The 22,922-nt window shown below is 42.2% G+C and overlaps 2 protein-coding genes across 2 annotated transcripts in view; one reads left to right on the forward strand and one right to left on the reverse strand.

The window, feature by feature from the left end:
• Nucleotides 1-22,922, reverse strand: part of LOC123982746 (stonustoxin subunit beta-like) — an 868,592-nt gene that overhangs the window by 570,450 nt on the left and 275,220 nt on the right. The window lies entirely within an intron of this gene.
• LOC123983550 (glutamate receptor ionotropic, delta-1-like) overlaps nucleotides 1-22,922 on the forward strand; it is an 85,022-nt gene that overhangs the window by 48,179 nt on the left and 13,921 nt on the right. The window contains exons 6-10 of the mRNA XM_046069803.1: nucleotides 8,304-8,405; nucleotides 12,301-12,423; nucleotides 12,929-13,003; nucleotides 13,233-13,575; nucleotides 17,508-17,734. Coding sequence (XP_045925759.1) covers nucleotides 8,304-8,405; nucleotides 12,301-12,423; nucleotides 12,929-13,003; nucleotides 13,233-13,575; nucleotides 17,508-17,734 — 870 coding nt within the window. The remainder of the gene's footprint in view (nucleotides 1-8,303; nucleotides 8,406-12,300; nucleotides 12,424-12,928; nucleotides 13,004-13,232; nucleotides 13,576-17,507; nucleotides 17,735-22,922) is intronic.

Raw genomic sequence — 22,922 nt, forward strand, 5'->3', positions numbered from 1 at the left:
TTAATAACTCACCGCTCTGAAACTCTCGCTCCAGTCCGTGTTGCCGAGCTGGTCGGCAACACGTACGGCTGAACCCGAGCTGTTTACCGGCTTCTCGCTGACCCGCCCTTCTCTGCTTCTGATTGCCTAATAGTCCTTAACTAGGAACTGCGCATGTGCAACTCCCAACAAATATAATTTAGAGACAAGATGTATCACTGCATAGCTAAAACGAAGCCTTCAACACAGGGTGGAAAGAGGAGCTGCAGCAATGTGGAGTATGACAAAAATATAACCATGTAAACCTGCTCTGGTACAAACTCTAAATAAGATTTTGAACCTGAAAATGAGCAGAATACCACCTCTTTAAACAACTTTGTAAAACAAAATGCTGTTAGCTCTCCTAGCAAAAATGTTCGTGTTGACGTAATCGTGCGTAGTTGAATAGAAGCATGATAAACATTATTTAAAGGTTAGGTTTAGGCAACTTAAAACACGTGGTTAAGGTTACAGGAGATTGTGGTCTTATATTGTGGGTATAATGTGTAATATATAAAAAGCCAATGCTGACTGGAAGCACAAGACAGGAATTCTTCAGTATTTAACCAAAACCAACATCTGTCCCTAAACCTAAACCCTCACTGGGCGCAGTGCATGAACCATGTCCTCTATCCTCCACACGACCTCCTCCCGGTGTGACTCCTGTGTGGTACAAATACTTGAAAATTAGTTTTTAGTGAACATTATCAAGGCAGCAAATAAATTTCCTCCTAAATGTATTTGTAAAACCCTTTGGTAGCACACAAACGTATCATCTAGGAGACAGGGTTGCTTCTGAATGTAATGTTCAGAGAAAATATAAGTAGCTTCTAAAGCAGACGTGAAGGTACACAGTTATTGTGTCTTATTATGTTATGGATTCTGTGATCCCTGCATGTCTGTGTGCACATGTGTTGCTCTGAATAGAGAAACCAATTCAAAACATTTCTTTTCCTCCCAAAGAGAGTCTACTTTCATCCCAGCTTCAAAGAGTCAAGCTAAGCTCTGCTAAGCTCTGCTAAGCGCCTAGCTCCGTCAGAACATGAAACGGGACATCTTGAACATTGAAAGAACAGGAGAAAGAGAAGAACGCTGCAATGTAAAGGAGTTCCTAGTGGAAACGCATTCACATCCAGAGCACTCAAAGAACTGGTGCCTCTCAATGCACCAATGAAGAACTGGATAAAGTGTGCAAGGTAGAGCGTATTCACAGCCCCGTCCTTGCATGGCAGGAGACATATTCAGAGAGGCTGCAGACGCTTCAGGTGAATGAAAAGCAGCCAATTCATCACTTCATGCCTATTTTTAAAAAAAGCAAGTGAAGCTGCTGTACAAGGGCCCCCATTTTTATTACATTCCTGTTGCTGCAGCACTTTGGCTCCAGCAGAAAATGTAAATTCTGCTGGCTTTAAAGCATGTGGAAAGGACAGTGATTGTTTGAGATGCACCAGAGGTTTGTGTCACAAAATGCTAATTCAATTCTACCCTATATAATTATTAACACACCACTTTGTCAAGTTCCGCGTTCTTATCTATCGCTTAACCAAAAATTGTTTAAATTTGTTATATTCACAATCCCAAATCCTGTACACCTTACCATCGACCTGATTTTGAAGACGTTCATTAAGTTAGAGTCTAACTTTAGTTTTTGTGGTGTCACAATCTTTTAGTTCTTCGGTTTCAGAACCTTTCATTTAAGGTTTGGGAGGATTAGGGGTTTAAATGAATTGCCCAGCTTCTGTTTAGCCTGAGTTAGTCTTCAGGGACTCAACTTGTGGTTGCCTGATTTATACTTCTGTGTTCGAGTCTATGCCGTAGCCTGACGCACAACCACCCAAAAATGTAACTACACGTTGTGGCGATGTAGACCTCAAGAACTGTGATTGGTCAGCTTGGTAGCATCGCATTCGCTCCTTACCTTCAGACAGGAACTGCTCCTTGCTTTGAAGCCAGTTTTCCTAGTGGCCAAACAGTCGGCTTTAAAATGCTGGATACATTTTCATGAGCTTCACAATACCCTACGAAATGGCTCATTTCACTGTAAGAATTTGATGCGTTTAGTCGACAACATTTGGAAAGTCTCAAAGAGTCGCACGATGGCGAAATGGTTCGCACGTGAAGCGTGATTTATACAATTATTTTAACTGTGAGCTCAAACATACTTAACCTAACATGCAATTCTCAGTCAAAATCATCTTACAAATATCTTCACAGGATACCTCTGTAAGGTCTTTGATTCAAGCTCAACTGCTCCCCGACATTCATACTTCTGTCCATTACAGGCTACCGTACAATCGTATGTGTTTTTAGTTTCAAGGCCCATGACACCCGTTACACCTCCCTTGTGTAATGAATTTATAGAAGTATAAATTAGGAACATCAATATGTAACCATCTCATTTATTTCCTGTATGACTTCCCTCTGCGGTGACTGGGTTTCTGGAGTCATGTACTTTTGTTAAAGTTCTTTAAGCAAATATGTTTTCATGTTGTTGCTTTATGCTGATCCCAGAACAAAACACCAAACGTCCCTCAGCATATTCTTGGAGCATATCTCATATGTCTGTTGTCTCCTCTCCCTCTCATTACCAGCTCCTCCTGCAGCACAGAGCAACATGGCTGCCGTAAGTCAGCAAAATGAGCTGCTGTAAAACAGACTATCAACTCACCTGGGACTGACTGGCATTTTGTAAAATCTATTTCTGCTATTAATAATCTAATAATTGTCAGGAATAAGGGGTGGCCTGTACACAGTGATGTGAAGCTTGGCCTCCGTGGTGCAGAACAGATCGTCTTTATTATTTCTTTGCAGGGAAGTTCAAGTGCAGTAAAAAGCGTGAGACGAGGGCAGCTTTGACTCAAGCTGTGTGTCAGCGACAAACTCTTTACATTTACTCGTTTGGCAGACGTTTTTATTCAAAGTGATTTACATTTGAGGAGCAACATGCAAGCATCAATAAAGTAAGACAAAAAATACTAGTAAGAGCTAATAGCATGTATGGCATCAATGGGGTAAGAGTCAACAAAAAAATGCAATCAATACAAGAGAGGAGACGAGAACAGGAAGTGCATGTTAGAGGTGTTATCAGAGGAAGTGTTCTCTGAAGAGTTTTCAGGAGCTTCTCGAAGCCAGAGAGGGACGCCCCCGCTCTGATGGCGTGCGGTAGCTCGTTCCAACATCGTGGTGTCACAGATGAGAACAGGGACTGAGGTCGCTTTGTGTGAAGGGACGGCAGAGCCAGGCGCCGTTCGTTGGAGGAGAAGGAACGTGGGCTTGGATTATGGCGTTTAGGTGGATAGATGACACGAGTCCTTTTGGGTTGATCAAAAACGAGAAGCGCCGCTCGTTCTGAACCATTAGTAGGGGTTTCACCGCACAAGCTGGAATAATAACCATGGCCTGGACCAGAAGCTGACGAGAGACGGCAGCGACATGGTCTGAAAAGGACAGCTGGTCATCAGTCATGAGCTGGTTGCCCTTTCTCGTCTATCAGGACTTCAGGACCTTACGTTAAGGATTTTTGTCATCAATAAATTACACCATGGAGGTCTGTGAACATCATTTGAACTGTCGGCCTCTGGCAGCTTCTACTTTGCATTTTCCACCGTGTTTAATCCACTAACTCAGATTGAGAAGTAAATCGACAGACTGAAAAGACGGTGGAAGAAGAGAAAGGCATTTATCCTCTTCATAGAGGGGTGGGTGTCAGAAAGCAACGAGGCTGATGGGAAATGTGTTCCTAATCTAGAGGAACATAAACAGCCAACCTAGTGCTGGGCGATATGGCCAAAATGTTAGAATGATAAAAACATTTCATATCATTCGATATCGATAATGATCACGATAAAGGTAAAATCGTTATTTCCTTTGAGTTTAAAGGCAGATTTTGTTCTCCTGACTGAAAGTTGAAGAAACCAGACGGTTAATTATGTGGTTAAACTTTTCTTTATGGTCAGAATGGGACAAACACTTGATGCCAAACAGTGGATCACTTCACACATCTGAGGTCGAACATTCAAAACTATTATGATAAAATTTCTTTAGCAAATCTGATTAGTAAATCAAAATAAATATTTTAATGGAAAAATTAAGTGCCAATTTGTTTGTGATCCAAATGAATAAAACCAAATATTTATTGACGATATATTGAACATTTATTATATTGATATTGAGGAAAAATATATTGGGATAATTATCATTATTGTTTTATTGCCCAGCCCTGAGCCAACCTGTGCAGCTGTGTACATCCCATCCATCCCATTTTAAGTTGCTTTCTACAGTTTTTTTCTGGATCTAACGAAGTAGCTAGCTAGCTATGTAAGAAAAAGACATGGCTACTTTATCCCGCCCACAAAGCTCTGATTGGACTGCTGGAAATAGCCGTTAGCGAACACAACACTAGACGTATTTGAATTGCTAAACAAGTTGGATACATGCGGTCTGGGACCAGGGGTAAAGCATCAGCGATGATTCAACAGTTGAAAATGTTTATTTAAAATGAAACCAAGCTGCACGACACTCCTTTACAAGCAAATGACAGTTTTTATTGTAATGTTCAAAGCCTCCAAAGCCCAAAATATTGCATTTGTGTGACAAAAGGGAACCACCAAACATGAGTCAGACTTTAATATTGTGATTGTCTTTTCTTTCCGCAGCAGCCTAATCTGCGCTGTATCTGTGGGCTCTGTACACAGGCTCCGTTAGCAGGGTGCTTTGGGACACTGAAGGCATTTTGAAAAGTGTGAAGTCCCATCTCTGCCCTCCAGGCAGCCGACAACCCACCGACGCCGCTGTGTTTTACTGTCACTCTGAAGCCTCATTACAGATCCAGAGGGAACAAAAAAAAAAGGTTAACCACGGTTGGGTAGAACAGTTTCAGTCTTACTGCATGATTTTCTTCCTCTTTTCTCTTCCTGGTCGATTTCGATGGTCATTCTGACGGATCAAGCGAGACAGAAGAAAGAGTGGAGCAGGAGCTTCAAGCTGTGGAGTTAATTTATCTGTGTGTGTGTGTTAATGAGGAACACCCCCGCTATCTCACACACATAAAGCAAAAGGAGGGATGGAGATCATCTAAAGGACAGCAGTGCTGAGAATAGCTCCCTGATTATTAAACAAGCGCCCCCTCTTTCTTTCTTTTTCTGTTCATCTCCGCCTCCTTTCTTTCATCTCCATTTATCCTCGTGCTCGCTGCCTCTCCGTCATCCTCAGCTCGCTCGACGCCTCTTCCTTTATTCTTCGCTTACTTCTTCTTGTCCTGTTTCTCTCATCTTCAACTCCCGCCGCCCTGTTTGTTTGATTGTTTGTTTGCCTGAGGTGAGAGCAGATCGTAAAGCCCTTTGAGACAAATGTGTGAGTTTCTGCTACATAGATAACTTGACTGGACTGAATCCTTCTGAATCTGTCAGTTTTGCCATGTCGAGATATGCAGCAGTCCTATTTCTCACCACTAAGGTTCATTTTAAACTCCAGAAAAGCTGTGTTTCCCCCCCCAGATTAGGACCTCCTATGGCTGGTGTGCCGCTGTGTGTTGCATTTCCTGATGGTAACGGACACTTTTAGTCTGAAAGGAAATCTCTCATCAGCTACAGGATGAATTAAAAACTGCATTTGGTTCAGGCAGCCATGAGGACACCTCTAAAACTAGAGGCTGAATCACCGTCGACCTCGGCTGTACTTTGAGTTTAATGTTAACAAAGCATGCTTAGATGGTACGTTGCCTACAGTTAGCATGTTACAGTGACATATAGTGTATAATCTGTTGCACAAGCTTTACAATACAACAGTTGGACATCCTCCTGTTTAAAGATGCGGTTTGTAAATGACCTCAAACATTGGATTTATATATATATACCTTTCATGTATTCCTCTTCAGCCAACACGATGCTGCAATATCTGTGATAAGCTCGTATCCACCAAATATTAGCCCAGCTAATTTATCAGTCAGGCTCTTGTTAGAGTACTTGTCTAGTAGATTTTTAATGTGCGAGTAAACATGGAGGCATATTATCATGGTAGCGAAGGATTGAAGGAAGGAATACGTCTGACCATTTTCTGTGAGCACTCAAGAGTAGTTCAGAGCTGCAAAGTGACTCTAGGTTTTCATTTAATGATCTCATTGTTGTCCGTGGTACTGTGGAAAGTCAGGGGGCTCCAGGATTATTGTGCAGCGCTGTAGCTTTATGTTGTCAGTTGTTGGACGTCTCTAAATGCTGCAGTACACATGATCCTCAGAGGCGCAAACCAAAACGTTTCGTGGTTGGAATTTGGAACAAAACACGTCGCCATTTTTACTGAATAAATCCAAAACCTTCGTCCAAAGTCAGAAAGTGAACAGATTTAATCTTCTGAATGTTTCATTGGGTTTCTAACAACTTTAATCTTTGGTTGATTCTGCCTTCTCTCCACAAGCTTGTAACTTTTGACTTTCTAACATGACGATTCAACCAGAACGAGACTTTTACTTTCAGAACCAGGACACTCAAAATCAGTGCGATGTTCATTATCCAGTACTATAGTGTTCCTCAACTTTACTGCTTCACCCCCACAATAACAAAGCTACACAAATAGTATTTAGTTTTTTTCTCCTAATCACTACAAGCGGAGATCTAGCAGTAGCATGTGATAATCAGAGGACCTTAACAAACTCACTCCTCTGGAGCATCGTCATTAGCAGAGCAATTTGTTGCAGGCGTCCCTGCGATGTATTATTGTATGACCCTGGCTGGCTGGTTACAGCTCTCTACACTGTACAACAAGAAACAGACGGCATGTTTAGCTTTACGACACTAATTAAGACGTCCCTTCAGAGATAACGCAGCTTGTTCACATTAGCTGTCAACTAAAATGAATCCGAGCGTGGTTGATCGCACCGTTTTATTAGCCTTCTCTAATGTGAGTGACCCGTTGTTGTTGTATTGATTTGTTTTTTCTTTATCTTTACGTTGATGCATGAAACTGTGCATAAAGTCGTTCGTTTGATTATGCAACACCGAGGCAGAGAATGAGTCCATATTCATAAAAGAGGGCTTCATGTGCAATTAAGCTTCTCATAAGGAATGAAGCACACTTACTGACGCTGAATGGATTAATGGGAAAGTTCACAGAGACATGCATGAAGCCTATTCTCAACCATCACCATCCCACCTAATCAATAAACTGTGTGTGTGTGTGTGTGTGTTCCCTGTGGACTGATTGACTTCAGCATCAAACAGCAGCTCCAGTTAACGATAGAGCAGAAACAGAACAGCAGAAAAGGGAACAAGGCTTTTTTATGTTTGTGGTTTGTTTGTGTGTTTCCACAGAGACCGGGGTGCACTTTATCAAAATGAAACACGCACTGATCCAGGCACAAATGCATTCACAGTCCTATTGTGCAACATGTGCATGGACACACAAGCTCTAATAAAAAGCACCTGGTGACTAAAGCTAGCAGCTAAAAATCAAAGTGAAAAATGCCGCCTGTTACGACGGCGATGAGTAATGAGCTTCAGTCCCTCCTGATATTTCATCTTAGCATCTCGTACTTTTAAATTACCCTAATTCATTCATTCCTAATTTTTCTTTTTATCTATTATACATATATTTGTTATGGCCTTTGTGGCCTTAGTAGAGAGGTGTCAGTAGAGGTGGACAGTAAACACAGGAAAAGAACAAGGGGGTAGACGTGCAACAAAGGTCTCAAACCTGTTTCCAGCTTCTGATGTTTTGAGTAGATCTATTTTGCTTCCTTATGTAAGTAATTGGCACTTTCTTCTCTGACAAATGCAAAAACATCAGTATTATCCTTTCACACATGTGAGGACAAAGAACATTATACGGTCCCACATCTCAGTGTCTGCATGAAGCAAATTAACTCACAGTTCTCTTTCAGCTCATTTTCCTGAGAGGGATGTTCGGGGCTTTGAGAGGGTTGCAGGAGAAGGCAGCAGGTTTGTTTTCCAGGCGTAATTAGGTCAGGTTCGTTTTGTGATTGGATGAAAACGCGATGAATGAAAACACGCCGGAGTGAGTTGTTGGCGCGCTTTTCCCCCCCACTGTGTTCGTCTCTTTGTCCCTTGTCTAATTTGCGGCAGGAAACTCTACCAGATGAAATCCAACGAGACCAATGAATAAATTGTAGAACGGCAGCCTGTGAGCCATGTAGCGTTTGCTTAATTGACTGCTGCTCATCCTGTTGTTTTCACCTTTCTCTGGACCTTTGACACAAACAAATTAAATGGTTAAAACTTTGACACCTCTGTACTGTACAGTTTGTTTACATCCTGTCTTCTCTTTGTCTGCAGCTCGCTACGTGGGACTCGGTTCACGGACTGAACGGCAGTCTGAAGGAGAGTCGAATAGAGAATGGCATGCAGGGCGTGACGGTCAAAGTGGTCACTTTACTGGTAGGTGACGACACAACAAAAGTAGGTATTATACCATATTTAACCACGTTTTAAACATTTAGCTGCCAAAACCATCCAGAGAGATAGTAAAACAACCAATAATATACTGCACTACGTTCTGAAATTTATCACCTGAAATTAACTTGATTCTGAGCTGCAGCGTCTGTGTTGCAGAGACGGGAACTTTGCAACATGCAAAGATGAGATCAGAGAAGCTACAATTAATACATTTTTGTGCTCAAGATAATCGCTGTACACAATGAAGGAACCAGCAAGTCCTCCAACCTAAATGACAAACAGAGGTCGTTTGTCCATGCCTCCCAAAACAACACACATAAGAGTTAACTATGTAGCGTATAAAAAATGTTGAGAATGAGTTGAGAAGCTCCGCAACGGCCGCCGGGGGAAGCTAACGAGCCGGCCTGCCAATCACGCCCTCTGGTCTTACGGTAACACAGACCACTGCAGCCAACGCAGCAGCAGACTCCACAGCTGGAAGATACACTGAACAAAATTATAAACGCAACCCTTTTGTTTTTGCCCCCATTCATCATGAGCTGAACTCAAAGATCTAAGACTTTCTCTACGTACACAAAAGGCCTGTTTCTCTTAAATCTGTCAAAATCTGTGTCAGTGAGCACTTCTCCTTTGCCGAGATAATCCATCCACCTCACAGGTGTGGCAAATCAAGATGCTGATCAGACAGCATGGGGATTGCACAGGTGTGCCTTAGGCTGGCCACAATAAAAGGCCTTAGGCTGGCCACAATAAAAGGTCACTTGAAAATATAGTCATTTCCGGTTAGTGCACGACAGCAGTGTTTGATTTGAGAAAACACTATTGTGTCAAAATTAACGCACTAAGCAAGTAAGTACATAGTGTACGCAGTGTACTGCATGTTAGTATACTCAAGGAAGTACCCGAATTGAGACAGTTCTCCTGAGTGAAAGTTTAGGGTTTGAATCATCCACCTCCTTACACGCTCTATCTGCCTATAATACATCACCTGACTTCCTCCTTTGCTACAGCCAGTCTCAAAAGAACGTTTACATAGAACAAATATACTACACTACTATCCTGCACATACAGTAGATGTAAAATTAAATATTCATACATACTAACCGCCCGGGCTTTTATTTGCTTCAATGACTGAACTCACCCAGCCTATATTTGGGACAGGCCTTTAATTCCTTTCGCACAAAACTCTTGCTCAACAAAGATGGGAAATAGCGTGCTATTACATTAATTATTTAAACCAGTATAAATATTATGTGTCCAAAAATGTTTTTTTTTGTCTGGCTTTTTTTTACCATACTAGAGATTCTGAATTGTTTCCGTAATTGAATTGTGGAGAATCTAACCGATCTCACGATGTGTAGCATGTCCGTACATTTCTATTTTTTTATGTGCGATCTAAGCAGCTTAGAACCAGCTCAATCAGGTGACCCGGCGGGCTTTAAGAGGTTTTATACATCCAAAGAACTTCTACAAAAACCAGACCAGGCCAGTGAAAGGGACAGGCGTCTAACTGGTACTGAAGTTTAACCGTATGTTTGTAATGAAATGAAGTTTGAAATGAAGGAAGGTGCGAAGCTTTAGTGAAAGTTATTATCCCCGGGGGGCAAGTCGGTTCACAGCCAGCAGTAACAAACAGATATCAGACAACAACACATGAACACATCAACAAATACGACACAAATTATATATATATATATATATATATATATATATATATATATATTGGGATTAATGACCATTAGCCAATAACCTTCAATGTAATGTCGACTGAAAAGTACATGAGAACGGCTGAAAGTAGAGCCAAGTCTGACGAGCTGAGGTTAACATGTCCTACAATGGCCACCGTACAGATAAACCTGTCCCTTCCAGATACGATCAGTCAGGTCAGTAATCCCCCACTAATACCTGAGAAAAGCTACTTGCACTTTTAACACCAAACTGAAAGTCGCTGCATGCATGTGTCTAAAATGTTTGCGTGTCACCGTCAGTGGAAGGAATTATCAGCTCTGTGATATTTGCTTCACTCTGAAATAATTATATTATTTTCAGTTCTTTAAGCACATGTTCAGTTCTTGGAATGACAGAAATAATCCAACACTCCACGGCACAAAACACACTTCAATGAATCCGCAGGAAAAATCCCTCAGTCAATAAAGTAAATCTACTTTGTGCAGCTCAGTGTGTTTCTGTGACTTTGTATTATTTGTGGTGATTCGTCTCTTGCTCGGGTTCCTCCACCAAAAAGTTTCCCCAAAACAGGTTTTTTTTGTTGAGAGGGCATCGATCCAGCACCTCGGCTTAAGCAGCGCCTCCGGTCAGCGCGATTAGTTTAAGAGATACAAACAGCCGAGCGTTTTTCGCCCCTGATCCCACAACAGCAGCAGGGTCTGCCAGAGCTTCCTCCTGTGCTGGCGCAGCACGGTGGAGACGCAGCTCTAACCAAGCGAGACTAATACCTTCACCCTGTGGTTGATCCCCTGCAGCTGCAACACTTCCAGCTCCGAGTGCTGCCAGCTCCAACACTGACACAGCACTCCCACAGATACACTCTACCTGCTTTCTCCACAGAAACTTTCTCATCAGTAAACCTGCTGATATGAGTTGGAGGATCTTTAGTGATCATTGTTTTCTTTCAGTTTTCAAAAAAATCAGCTGGGTACACTGGTTTTGAATAGCTACGTTTTCAGTCAGGCAGTGAAGCAGATGTTGGTTACTTTGACTTATATCCTCCTTTGCGTCTGAAAACAGGTGTACAAAGTTGACTTTTTCTGCACAAAATAAAAAAAAATAAACATCCTACAATTTATTTCTTTGTTATGAATGTTAAAATACAGGTGAAAGTTCATTTTACAACCTAGAGACCCCATATAAAGCTGACGAAATCAGCAAAAGTTAAGCATTTCAAGAGTTTTAACTTGAATTTATAAATAAAATTACAGTTAAAATGAACCCTGAGTGGACTAAGTACTCTAAATTTACTGCAAAGTTAACATGGACCAGCAGCATCACCACTGCACGACGGCTGCTCTTTATAATAAACACGTGACAGGATGGCGAGCTGGAGGACTGGAGGTGGTGTGGATACAATCAGCTGCTGCAAGGTGGTTTGCATAGGACACAACACATAAATCTTTATCTTTAGTAGTGCAAAAGGCAGAAGTAATGCAGGTTTTGGTCAGAACGACGTCACATTAATTTACGCTGTTGACAGTTATCAGTAATTTCCTTAACTGTTAACACACAGAATGATTTAAAACGCAGACCTGATATAAAACATATTAAATTAACATAGAAATTTTATACCACTAAGATAATATGGATTATGAAGCAAGTGCGTTAAACTGATTCTCAATCTAACTCATGATAAATTCACTTTATATTAGGGATGATCTGTATCAGTTCTTGGGGTGGGCGTGGTTTAACCCAGAAGTGGGCGGGACTAACCAGAAGTTATTTAAGCCTGAAATTGATAACCGTTGATCCCAAGTTGCTGTATTTCTTAGAAAACTGTTCACAGAGCAGCCTCACTGAGCTTCAGTGCAACATTTTTGGTAACGGATACTCGTTTCAGCCGAGTACTCGCTTGATTTGATGAACAAGGTAGTTTTTCATTATACAACACAAGTTACTATAAAGAAATACAGATAATTAATTTAAATATGGTAACATTCTGCAGTGCATTTAAGCTTATGATGTATAATTGCCTTGTGGATTAATGTTTGTATGAACAACTGGATTGTGCATTCTTAAAACAATATGAATTGCCCTTGAAGCACACGTGTCTGCACATAATGTCATGCACTCATAGTTTTCTGCTGATGGGAGTTTTAGTATTTGCAGTAAAGTGTCCGACACCCCCACCTCTCTCTCTCTGCAGGAGGATCCTTTTGTCATGGTGGCAGAGAACATTCTCGGGCAGCCGAAGAGATATAAAGGCTTCTCCATCGACGTCCTGGACGCACTCGCCAAAATCCTGGGCTTCAAATACGAGATCTACCAGGTGGGGCTGAGTGACGCGGCCAGGTTTATTTTCAGCTGGTTTATGACAGCTTCAGAGCAAACAAGAATATCTTCCGCAGTAGTTGTTGCTCCTGTCGGTCAAATGTTGCAGGCTTTGTGAAGCTGCTTTCTCTTTTATTGACGACCTTAATCCAAAGCCATGGGAATTTCTGTTGTCTGTTATGTCTATGAAGATTCTCAGTCATCCAGGTCATAGTTATCCAACGAAGGTTAAAATCAAGGGCAACTGGAATCTTCAACCAAGTCCAGTTGCCCTTGATTTTAACCTTCGTTGGATGGTTGTCTGTTATGTTTGTCGAATCACAGCTCAGCATGTTTCTGAACTACCCGGCGAGTGATTTCTAGCTATGTTAAATGGCTTCAGTGAACCATCATCCATCTGCACCGCTTGCATGTTTTCCAAAAATGCAAACGAAAACAGAAGGATACCCCTGTGGTCACAGTGTTACACCTGCTTATTTAAACTTTGTTAATCTTTCCTCCAGGTGGCAGACAGTAAATATGGATCTCAGCTTCCTAACGGTTCATGGAACGGCATGATCGGTGATCTCATCAACAAGGTATAACTCAAATAAACTTCCAGTAAAAACAGAACGTCTGGTGGGCGAGTTAAAGGATCGTAGCGCTCACTAGAAACTGGCTCTTTAAGCTACAACACTTCATATTTTGCTCGGTTTCTCAGTATGGTTTAAGAGCAACACAAATCAAAACAGAAATTGTTGTTGTAGACTGGCTGACATTTCATACCCACCTGTCTGCCTCTGCTTCCTCCCCCACCTCCTCCTCCAGAGAGCCGACTTGGCGGTGTCAGCCATCACCATCACGCCAGAGAGGGAGAACGTGGTGGACTTCAGCAAGCGCTACCTGGACTACAGCGTCGGCATCCTGCTGCGGAAACCCGAAGAAAAGATCAACATCTTCTCTCTGTTTGCGCCGTTCGACCTGGCCGTCTGGGCCTGCATCGCGGCGGCGATCCCCGTGGTGGGAGTGCTCATCTTCTTGCTCAACCGGCTGCAGGCGCTGCGCTCCTCCTCTACCCAGAATGCACCGCCGGGCCAGCCCTCCAATGGCGTGGGGTCGGGCACTCTGCACAGCGCCATCTGGATTGTTTACGGAGCGTTCGTAAATCAAGGTGAGAGACGGTAGATGGAGGAAACGCGCAGTAAGAGCGTGACAGGGCTGATTAAAGACATCTGGCCTGTAGGAGGCCGAGGCTGTATTCAGAACCGCCTACTGGGACACAGTACGCGATGCAGACTGGAGAATTTATCTGAATCCGTGCAACAACACAAGTGTTTTTGGCACACCGCAGATTTAAATTTAGGCCAAATCAGTACTTACAGAGTGTAGCAGGCGGTGTTGAATACAGCCTCAGCCTGTACTGAAGCTACAGGTTCCATCCAGATGTAATAAATAGATTTAGTAAAACACTGAAACTCCAACCCGCTTTGGAGTCACATGGAAGTCACACGTTAGTTCGTTCACCTGCGTATAAAATGACAAAATTATGCTTCAAAACCAACAATGTTTAATTTGAATCTGCAATCTGCGGATTTGCTCGAGGGGCAAAATAAATCTTTGCATCTTTAGTGACTTTAGTTAATCTGCACAGCTGACCGAAAGCAAACAAGCGTCTTCACAGTGCTGTCGTTTAACGGCTGTCATGTTGACACAGGAGACTGGACGACATTATCCATGAGCCACAGCAGCTTTACCTTTGGAGGGTCGTGTTTCTGTCCTGTTGTGTTAGCGAGGTCAGAGACCTACTGTGCTCTTTATGAAGCCACCAAAACTACCAAATCTGGTGGTGAGTGGAGCAGTGGATAACACGCGTGCCTCTGGTGTGAGAGACCCGGGTTCAATCCCCCACTGTGACACGTCCACCATTGTGTCCCTGAGCAAGACACTTAACCCCTCGTTGCTCCAGAGGCGTGCGACCTCTGACATGTATAGCAATCGTAGGTTGCTTTGGATAAAAGCTTCAGATGAGTAAAAAGCCCTGTGTGGTCACTAAGCACCAGCTATTATGAGATCCGACGAGGCTTTATGGGCGAATTCAGACGTCAGATGGAGAGCCTGGACTGTAACTGCAGGCTCGTAGGTTTGATCCCAGCAGTAACAAATGTGTTAATCATTAGAAAAAGACTGAAACTGTCCCTTCTTGCTGATGGAAGTCTGTCCTTGTCAGGAAAACACAACAGTCATGAAGAATATTATAGAAAACTGTCCAAACATGTCGAGCAACAATGGGTTCAACCACCAATTAATCCAGATGTGGCTTTTTTCATCCTTCATTCGCATGTTGCTCTTAAATTCCAGCCTAAATGGGAGACGGCCTAAAATGATGATATGATTTGAGGCAGTCACACATAACTGATTTAATAGTTACTCCATTGTTCGTGATGAGCTTCCGTGTGACTATTAAGACTGAAACTATGGATCAATTGACTCTGCAAACGTTTAATTTGCTTTACTGAATATTGCCTTGTCATTCATGTGATGGACACTAAAACAACTCCAAGTGAACACTGATGTTGCTCTGTGTCTGCTGGATGTGTAAATAGGCAAATGTGACCGAGAAAAAGTCGATTATTGAAGCTCCACGTTTCCTGATTGAACTCCAGGAACCTTTCCGGTACCTGCAGCCATGGGTCTCATTATGCAGCTGGGATCACTCTGGATACAAACATCAGCTGAAAGCCAAGTGGAAAAACTGCGTGACTCTGTTTCAAACATTCTCACAGTTTAGCAGCTCAGCTGTTTGGCTGAAATCAATCATGGCTGATCACAGCGAAAAGGAAGATTATCTGCTGTGTAAAGACGGATTTCAGTTTGATTTTGGGGGGATTTTTAATTTAGAGCTGTTACGCGGATTACACGGCAACAGAAGAGGGAAACAATAATCACAGGAGGATTTGTAAAGCAGATACAAGGCCATAAAACTTTGAAGTGCTTAAATGAATTAGGGGGGAGGCTGAGAGCTCGAGGAAATATCACTGTACTGAGCGGAGGTTTCTGTGTCTGTGATCAGCTATTTACAGCATGTGCTCGTCACTCTCAATAATCTAAAGAGTAACGAGATTATTGGAGCCTTGAACATCAACACTTGCACTAAATATCTGACTATTATAAGCTACAAGGTTGTATAACGAAAAGAAAGTTTGTAGTTCCTCCACGCTGCACACACAGACCTTAACCAATTATCAAATGTGTATTTAAATATGGTAAAATTTAAAATATAGAAAATAAAATAGTTTTCAGTCACGTGACATGCGCAGAGACCTGGAGGGCAAAACAACAGACCAACAATAAAGCATTCATTTTATTTGGATCACCTTTCAACTGAAGAAAAAGAAAGATATGAACACAAACTGTCAGGTATATCCGGTCCATATAACCTTACAGCCGCCAGAAACACCTTTAGTCCTGGTGTCGGATTTCTCCAGAATCGCTTCCTCCACCTCTAACTGGACTCCGGCTGATAAATATTACATTTTCTAATAACACCTTTCAGTTATTCAAAAATAAACATCCAAAATGTCTTTTTCAGAAATGTGCTCATTGTTTTTAAATGTCTTAATTTTCCCAAACGATCATCACTAATTGAGAATGTCCTCACTGTGGGATGTTCCGTTCTCAATCTACCTGTGCTTTTGGTGACAGGAATGTTTTTATCAATATTTAAATGTTATGTTATTTGGAATGTGGTTGTATGATAAAGATAATAAAAGTCAACATTTAAACAGTAAATATGGCTAAAACATGGACATTCGCCTGGTATATTTTGAAAATATTGTATGATAACTGTTGTATATCAGTTTCTTTTCATCAACTTTACAGTTACAGTTGTATTCCAGGTGTATTAGAAGATATTCAGGTGCTTTATAATCTACTTTATGATGGTTTTGATGGATTATCGCATTAAAATATAGCTTTTTTTACCAGGTGAGGATGAAAATGTCATATTTTCACCTGTATTTCATCTCCATGTAGTCTGTAATGGTAAAATAAATATGTGAATGTACAATGGATTTATAATCCTTAGCTTCTGACCTTTCAAAGGAGACCAGAGTTATGCATCTAGGCCTGATGATTGAGGAGATATTACTGATTTATTTCATCCCTTTCCAAAATGTCTTCCTTTGCTTTTAAACAAATGTCTTCACTTCCCAAAGAAATCCTCAAATGTTCAAGTTTGGCCAGGACATATACAGTCCAGGAAACACGGGGGACAGGGCTGGAACTCCCGACAAAACACACTGACGAACAAGCAAAGACAGAAGGGAACAGCAAGACCATATATACTAGTGAGGACAAGATAATGAGACACAGGTGAAGTCAATCAGGGAGAAGCAAACAATCACACAAGAGGGAAGTGAAATGAGATGAGATCCTTGCTCCTTTGAATATCTACACGTTTTCACAAGCCTTTCAAACGCGTCCTCCTGCAGGACCGTGCTCAGTCATCGGCAGATGGGCGGAGACGTCTCTTGAAAAATCGTGGACGACGAGTTTGACTGATTTCCTCACTTATCACAAAATGTCCTTGTTGTCTTTAAACATCATCACTTCTCAAAAATGTCTTCCTTGCTTTTCAGAAATGTCCTTTCTGAGTTGTGTTTCCACGACCGTCCTCAACCTCCAGGTCTAAAACTGTAATCTGTCCTCGCAAAGACAGAAGTACACAAACACACACACCTTCCCAGCAGAGACATCCAGCTGCATCTATTATGGTCTGGCAGGATGCCTGGGAAACCTTTTAGGCCTAACGGGTTGTGATTAGATGCGGCCGTGCAGCCTCTCTGCTCGCTGCGACGGGGCGCCGCTCTCACCTGCTGTTTAAACCACGCGGCAGGTGGCTTCCTGGTCACCGAGAGAAACCTGGACCTGAGAGGTCACAGGTCTGATCCCCGCAGCAGGTGTCCATTAACACCTGTGTGATCTGAAACTGGATGCTCAACACGCACCGGCTCTGAAAACAGTTAGAAAACACAGGTAAACCCCTGCGTTGGAGAGTTTGAGTAATGACCGGGGTGTAGCAGTCATCTGTTTGTGTGTGTGCAGGTGGGGATGGTGCGATCGGCTCGGTGGCTCTGAGGATCGTCATGGGCAGCTGGTGGCTCTTCACGCTCATCGTGTGTTCGTCGTACACTGCCAACCTGGCGGCGTACCTCACCGTGTCACGCATGGACCACGCTATACGGTACGTTCTCACACACACCCGTGTCTGTATGCCTGAGCTCACCCCGACATTCACAGTTTACTGTGCGGCAGCTGCAGCAACGAGGGATGTAAACAAAGACAAATTAATTATTCAGACTCCAGCAGCATCTGAATGTTCAGCAGTAATATTTCACACTTTTCCCCAGACTTCACTTCTGAGTCGTCGCTCAGTCACATTACGACTCTAACAGTGTTGGACGCCGGGTTTAGAGATGATGTAAAAACGCTCTCCTTTAGAAATTCTGATCTTGGTTCAGACGGACTCTGGTGTCACAGTAATCCACCGGGTTTGAGACTGTGGTGGGTGGACATCGATCATAAACACACTGCATAGATATAAATGGTGATGAAACAGCAACAAAGGTCAGCTGATTTATTTAATAATTTATTATAATTTAAGCAACCCTAAATCAAAGATTTACATTTTATTTTACTTTAAATGGACACAAATATAAATATAATTAAATGAATCTTATTTCCATATATGTTGTGTTAACACCTTCTTTTGAAAACTGGACATCATCACGTGTGCATCCTCATCGTCACCAACTCCGACACAATTTGATAAATTATATTCTACGTTTTGCTCATATTACGTAAAATTAAGATTTAATAGCCTCTCTTCAGGTAGGACTCTCATACTGCAACACAAAGCGAGAACATGACAGGATAAAGTCGCTAACCTGCTCGCTCGGCTCCTTTTAACTGCATTTACCATAAAGGCTCTAATACGTGTGCACTCCAAATTTAGCGGCTAGCATGATCGCGTTCTCACAAACGAGTGACAGTTAACGTTACCGTAATAACCTCAAAAGAAAAGTGGTTGTCTCGAGTGTGTGAGCCCACGAGTTTACAGCAGCGGCGCTGTAAGCCTTTAATGTTAATATATTTTCAGTTCATTTTGAAACTACGGCAGAACAAATTAGACTGTGGCGCGCCACCATGGTCTCGTTAATTAATTAACTGCAGACATTCAGCGACCAGGTGTGTTGGGCTGGATGACTCATGTTCTGTTGCTGTTTTTCCTGATATTGAAGCCTGGCTCGTTGAGCGGCGTAACAAGTTAGGGAATGTCTCAAAGGTGTTTGCAGAATGGACACGGGCCCTTTTTCAGATTTTGGGTGTCCTCTCTTTAGAAGTGCAAAGAAACCGCCGAGTGCAAGTCTGCCTTATATGTTGTGCTATCTTTTTATACTTTGTGGGGAGCGTACATATCATACATAAATCGAAGCTACAGCTACTTTAAATCTTAAAATTGGACCTGAAAGTGTTTAATTCACTGGAATTTAAATTTAACAGATTTTATTTGTTAAAATCTAACTTTTATTACCAATATTAAAGTCAGAATAATTTTGTGATTATATTTTTATGAAAATCTGAATATTTTTTTTTTTTTGGATCCCTCAGTTTCAGATTTTATTAAATCTGAATGATGTGTTTTCATCTAACATCTCAGAATCTGGAGGGTTTTTTTGTAGCGTTCTCAAAGAAGGGCAAACTAACTTTTAAAATAATAATCATCTCAGCTGTGTGAGATCTGAAACATGAGGGTGGTTTGTTGACAGAGGCAGAAAGTCTTGTCACATGACTCCTGAAAGACACAAACCAGCTCTGGCGTGACGGATAACACACACACAGCTCGGCCTGTCGGGGCTGTACGGCAGCAGCTTTGTTGGGATCAGTCGATAATCAGTCAGCTGCTCCCGGGAGTCGTTCTCTGCAGCTCAGTCTTCATCAGCCGGACTGAAGTTCATTCAGTCGTTATGATCCGAGGTCACAGTCAGGCCGAAAGCAGAGGAAAGTTTATGGTGTCGAGGGTTTTAGAGACTTCTCCCTGTGTGTGGAGCTGCTCCACCAGCATGAGCTGATATTTGTTATGACTTGTGAAAGCTTACGTGCGTCCTTGAAAGAACATTTTGACATCTCTGAAATGCATTTGTGACCACAGGGTAACAGGATACAACACGTTAATTGTCTCATCAAACTGTGTTTTCGACAGAGCCAGGCTACTTATGCTAAGCTAGGCTAACCTTCTTCTGGTTCTACTTTAGTTTTTCTGGGCAAAACACAGCAACACACAAGCTCAACCAGCTGACGGCGGCAGTCTGCCTCCATGTTTGTTTCTGTCTGAAGTCACGTTTGATCACGCGAGATTCTGTGAGATCCCAAGTCCAAGGAACCGCCGCTCTGACACCGTTTAATATAAACGCAGAGAGTGCGATCCTGCGTCCGGACTGAAGCGTCTGGTGTGAGCGTCCGTGAGATTAAAATATAAAAACTCTTTTCATTCTGTTGGTATGTCACGTTTTATGGCACTCCTGTGCGCGACACATTAGCTCCCTCCCAGTCAGATGACGCAAGCCAACATGGCCGCCACCCTGCAGCAGCATCGTGTTAATTGCTCATTTAACCTCAAACGTTTCTTACACATTTGGCCGAATATGAATCTTAAGGAGGCACCTGCAAATCACGTGTCATTGAACAAACCTGGGAGTGGATGGTGTGAAAGCAGCAGACGTTCAGCTGGTTTTACATTTAGAGGGGTGACAGTGTGAGTAACAAAATCCCTCAGCTTGAATATTTCTCCATAAAGAAATGACACCAGAGCTTCTGAGTTCAAGTGTTTAATGCATCTGAACATGGAGGTCAAACATTTAACCCACGTGTTGTTCCTGAAGAACAGCCTGACCTTAAACCTTGTTCTGTGGGAGGCGCTGGTGTTCTGGATGCTGAGTGTGTTCAAAAGTTCAAACTCGATCTGCACGTCATGTACAGCACTGCTGGTATAAGTATTGAGATAATAATGCCACAATGTCAAAAAATATATTCGACTACAAGTAAAAGTCCTGGATTCAAAACCTTATTTAAGTAAAAGTATGTAGGTAATATCTGCTAAATGTATGTAAAGTAAAAGTAGTCATAGTGCAGAAAAAATGTTCTTCAGTGTTTCGCTATAATATCTGATGTTTCTGGATTAATATTGCTGCTGCTTTAATGTGTGTGCTGCTGCTGCTTTATATCCTGTTGGGTAGTTTAATCTGCAGCAATGCATCATGGTCTATAAAATCATCATCGGTTTGTTAGCAGAAAAGCAGCTGTAAGAAAGTATAAAGTTGCACTAGATGGAAGTAGCTTGAATATCTAAACTGTAAACCTCTCCCCCGGTCGCTGCTAACGGCTGTCCACAGCGTAGCTACTCTGGTTAGCAACGAGCCAGACAGCGGCTCCAGATACGTTAATGTTTCTATGTGCAGAAGAAACCAGGAGACATGCTGCATACACACCTGTCTAAATCAGAAACCGGCTGGAGCGTTCATCCGGACTCACGATTCAGTCTTTCTGCACAAACGTCTTCTTAAAATTCAAAGAGGTCCAGAAAGAGAAGATTTCCTCCGGCAAAGGTCCAGAACCACAACGACTAACTTGAGTTTTTATTCAGTGCCACAGCCGAGTATGTCTGGAGTCAACAACCAACAATTCAGTAATATTTTTAAACAGTATGTAGTGTCGGTTCTCACATTGAACAGGAGGGATTTTAAATAATATGTACTTTAATTGACCCTTCGCTAAGCCACGCCCCTTTAGTTACTGTTGCTAAGCCTGACAAACTGTTAGACTGTCTATTGCTGCGCTCCCCGGAGAAATATTATAAATTATAAAATATACAAATTAGTTGGAAAAAATGATCTCAGAAAGAAGCAGACAGTTTTGCAGTTGCATTATACAGTTGCAGGTTGTATTCAGGCTGTCGGGCCGACTCGGACATGAAAAAAAGAAAGATAGAAGCTAAAACCTGCTGATCACACAGTACAAGTGAGCCACCGCATCCCCCGACGATTGAGACAAAAGACAACAATATGAAGGATCAACGGTGTTCCTGTACAGCTGGTCGGCCTCTGTTCATTATTACAGTCATTAAAGAGCAGAACAGCAGGACTTTATTACGTTACATTCAGTATGAAGTTAGCCAGCGTTAGCTAACCAACATCACATTAGGAACAATCCACAGCCGATTTATTTTAGGTTTTGGAAAGAGAATAAATCGTACTTCTCCTTTCAGCCTCTCTGGTAGCTGCTGTAACTGTTACATCTCAACACATCTTAACGATTGAACAGCTTTAACTGAACACTGTCTCTTGTTCCCAGTGGGAAGAATGAGCTCTAGCTTTTCCTGCCACAGACGGTCTCAAATGTCCTGAGACCGTCTGTCCATTCTTGATGAGACGCTCTGTTTTCGCTGTCTGCTTTTCTTTCTTTAGAGCAAGCCATGTGAAACTTTGATTTGCTGAGTAGCATCGCATGAGATGCCGGTAAGCTCAAATCAATTGACAGAAAGGGGCTGCACAAAGTCAGGTAAATATTTGGAGACAGGTGTATCTTACTTACCTGTTTTGACACGCACAAAGCGGCAGAAGCGCTGCTGCATTGTTTGTTCGCTTCCCGTTGTTCTTAAATGTTCTCCTCTGAGGTAATCTGGATGCACATGGCTCTGTTTGTACTGCATCGGATGTCTGCACAGCTTGCATACGTTTCGGGCTGCACATGGATGTCTGCACAGCTTGCATACGTTTCGGGCTGCACATGGATGTCTGCACAGCTTGCATACGTTTCGGGCTGCACATGGATGTCTGCGTGGTCCTCAAACACAACAGTGGAATTAAAAAAACAAACCATAAAAAGTGAACCTGCCAGTTGTTAGTTCGCTCTTGTGTTTTGGTATAGGTATTAAGTATATAAATATATAATATATGCGAGTATTTAAGGTCTTTGTCTTCGGTTAGGAGAATAAACTGTTACCACGGTGGTGTCCTGAACACAACACGGTTCACTGACGTCACAAGACGTATCCTTCTGATTGGTGTTTGTTCAGAAAGTACAAAACATCATCACACAGCAAGCTGCTAAACTGAAGTAACAAAAATACCTTTTGAGTGTTTGTTTCCCTCCCCGAGCTTTGGTTCACTGTAACCTCGTGAACCTCGGACCTGAATCAGCTCAGATGGACTGTAATTGAATGTTCCAGGCGCACACGGCTAAACACAGACTTCCAGCTATAATTTGTGCCTTAATAACAAACACACCGCCAGTGAAGTCTTCAGAGAGGAAAAAAACATCATTTCACAAAGTAACAACCTGAAAAACAAGAAAGGTTTGTCAACGTTTTTGATAAAACGTGGACATATTTATAATTCGCCTGTTTCTGTCTGCTGGCTTTAATGAACAGATTCAATCCTTGTTTATGAAGCAAAGTCTTCC

The sequence above is a fragment of the Micropterus dolomieu genome, linkage group LG14 (genome assembly GCF_021292245.1).
Source record: "Micropterus dolomieu isolate WLL.071019.BEF.003 ecotype Adirondacks linkage group LG14, ASM2129224v1, whole genome shotgun sequence".
Classification (NCBI taxonomy): domain Eukaryota; kingdom Metazoa; phylum Chordata; class Actinopteri; order Centrarchiformes; family Centrarchidae; genus Micropterus; species Micropterus dolomieu.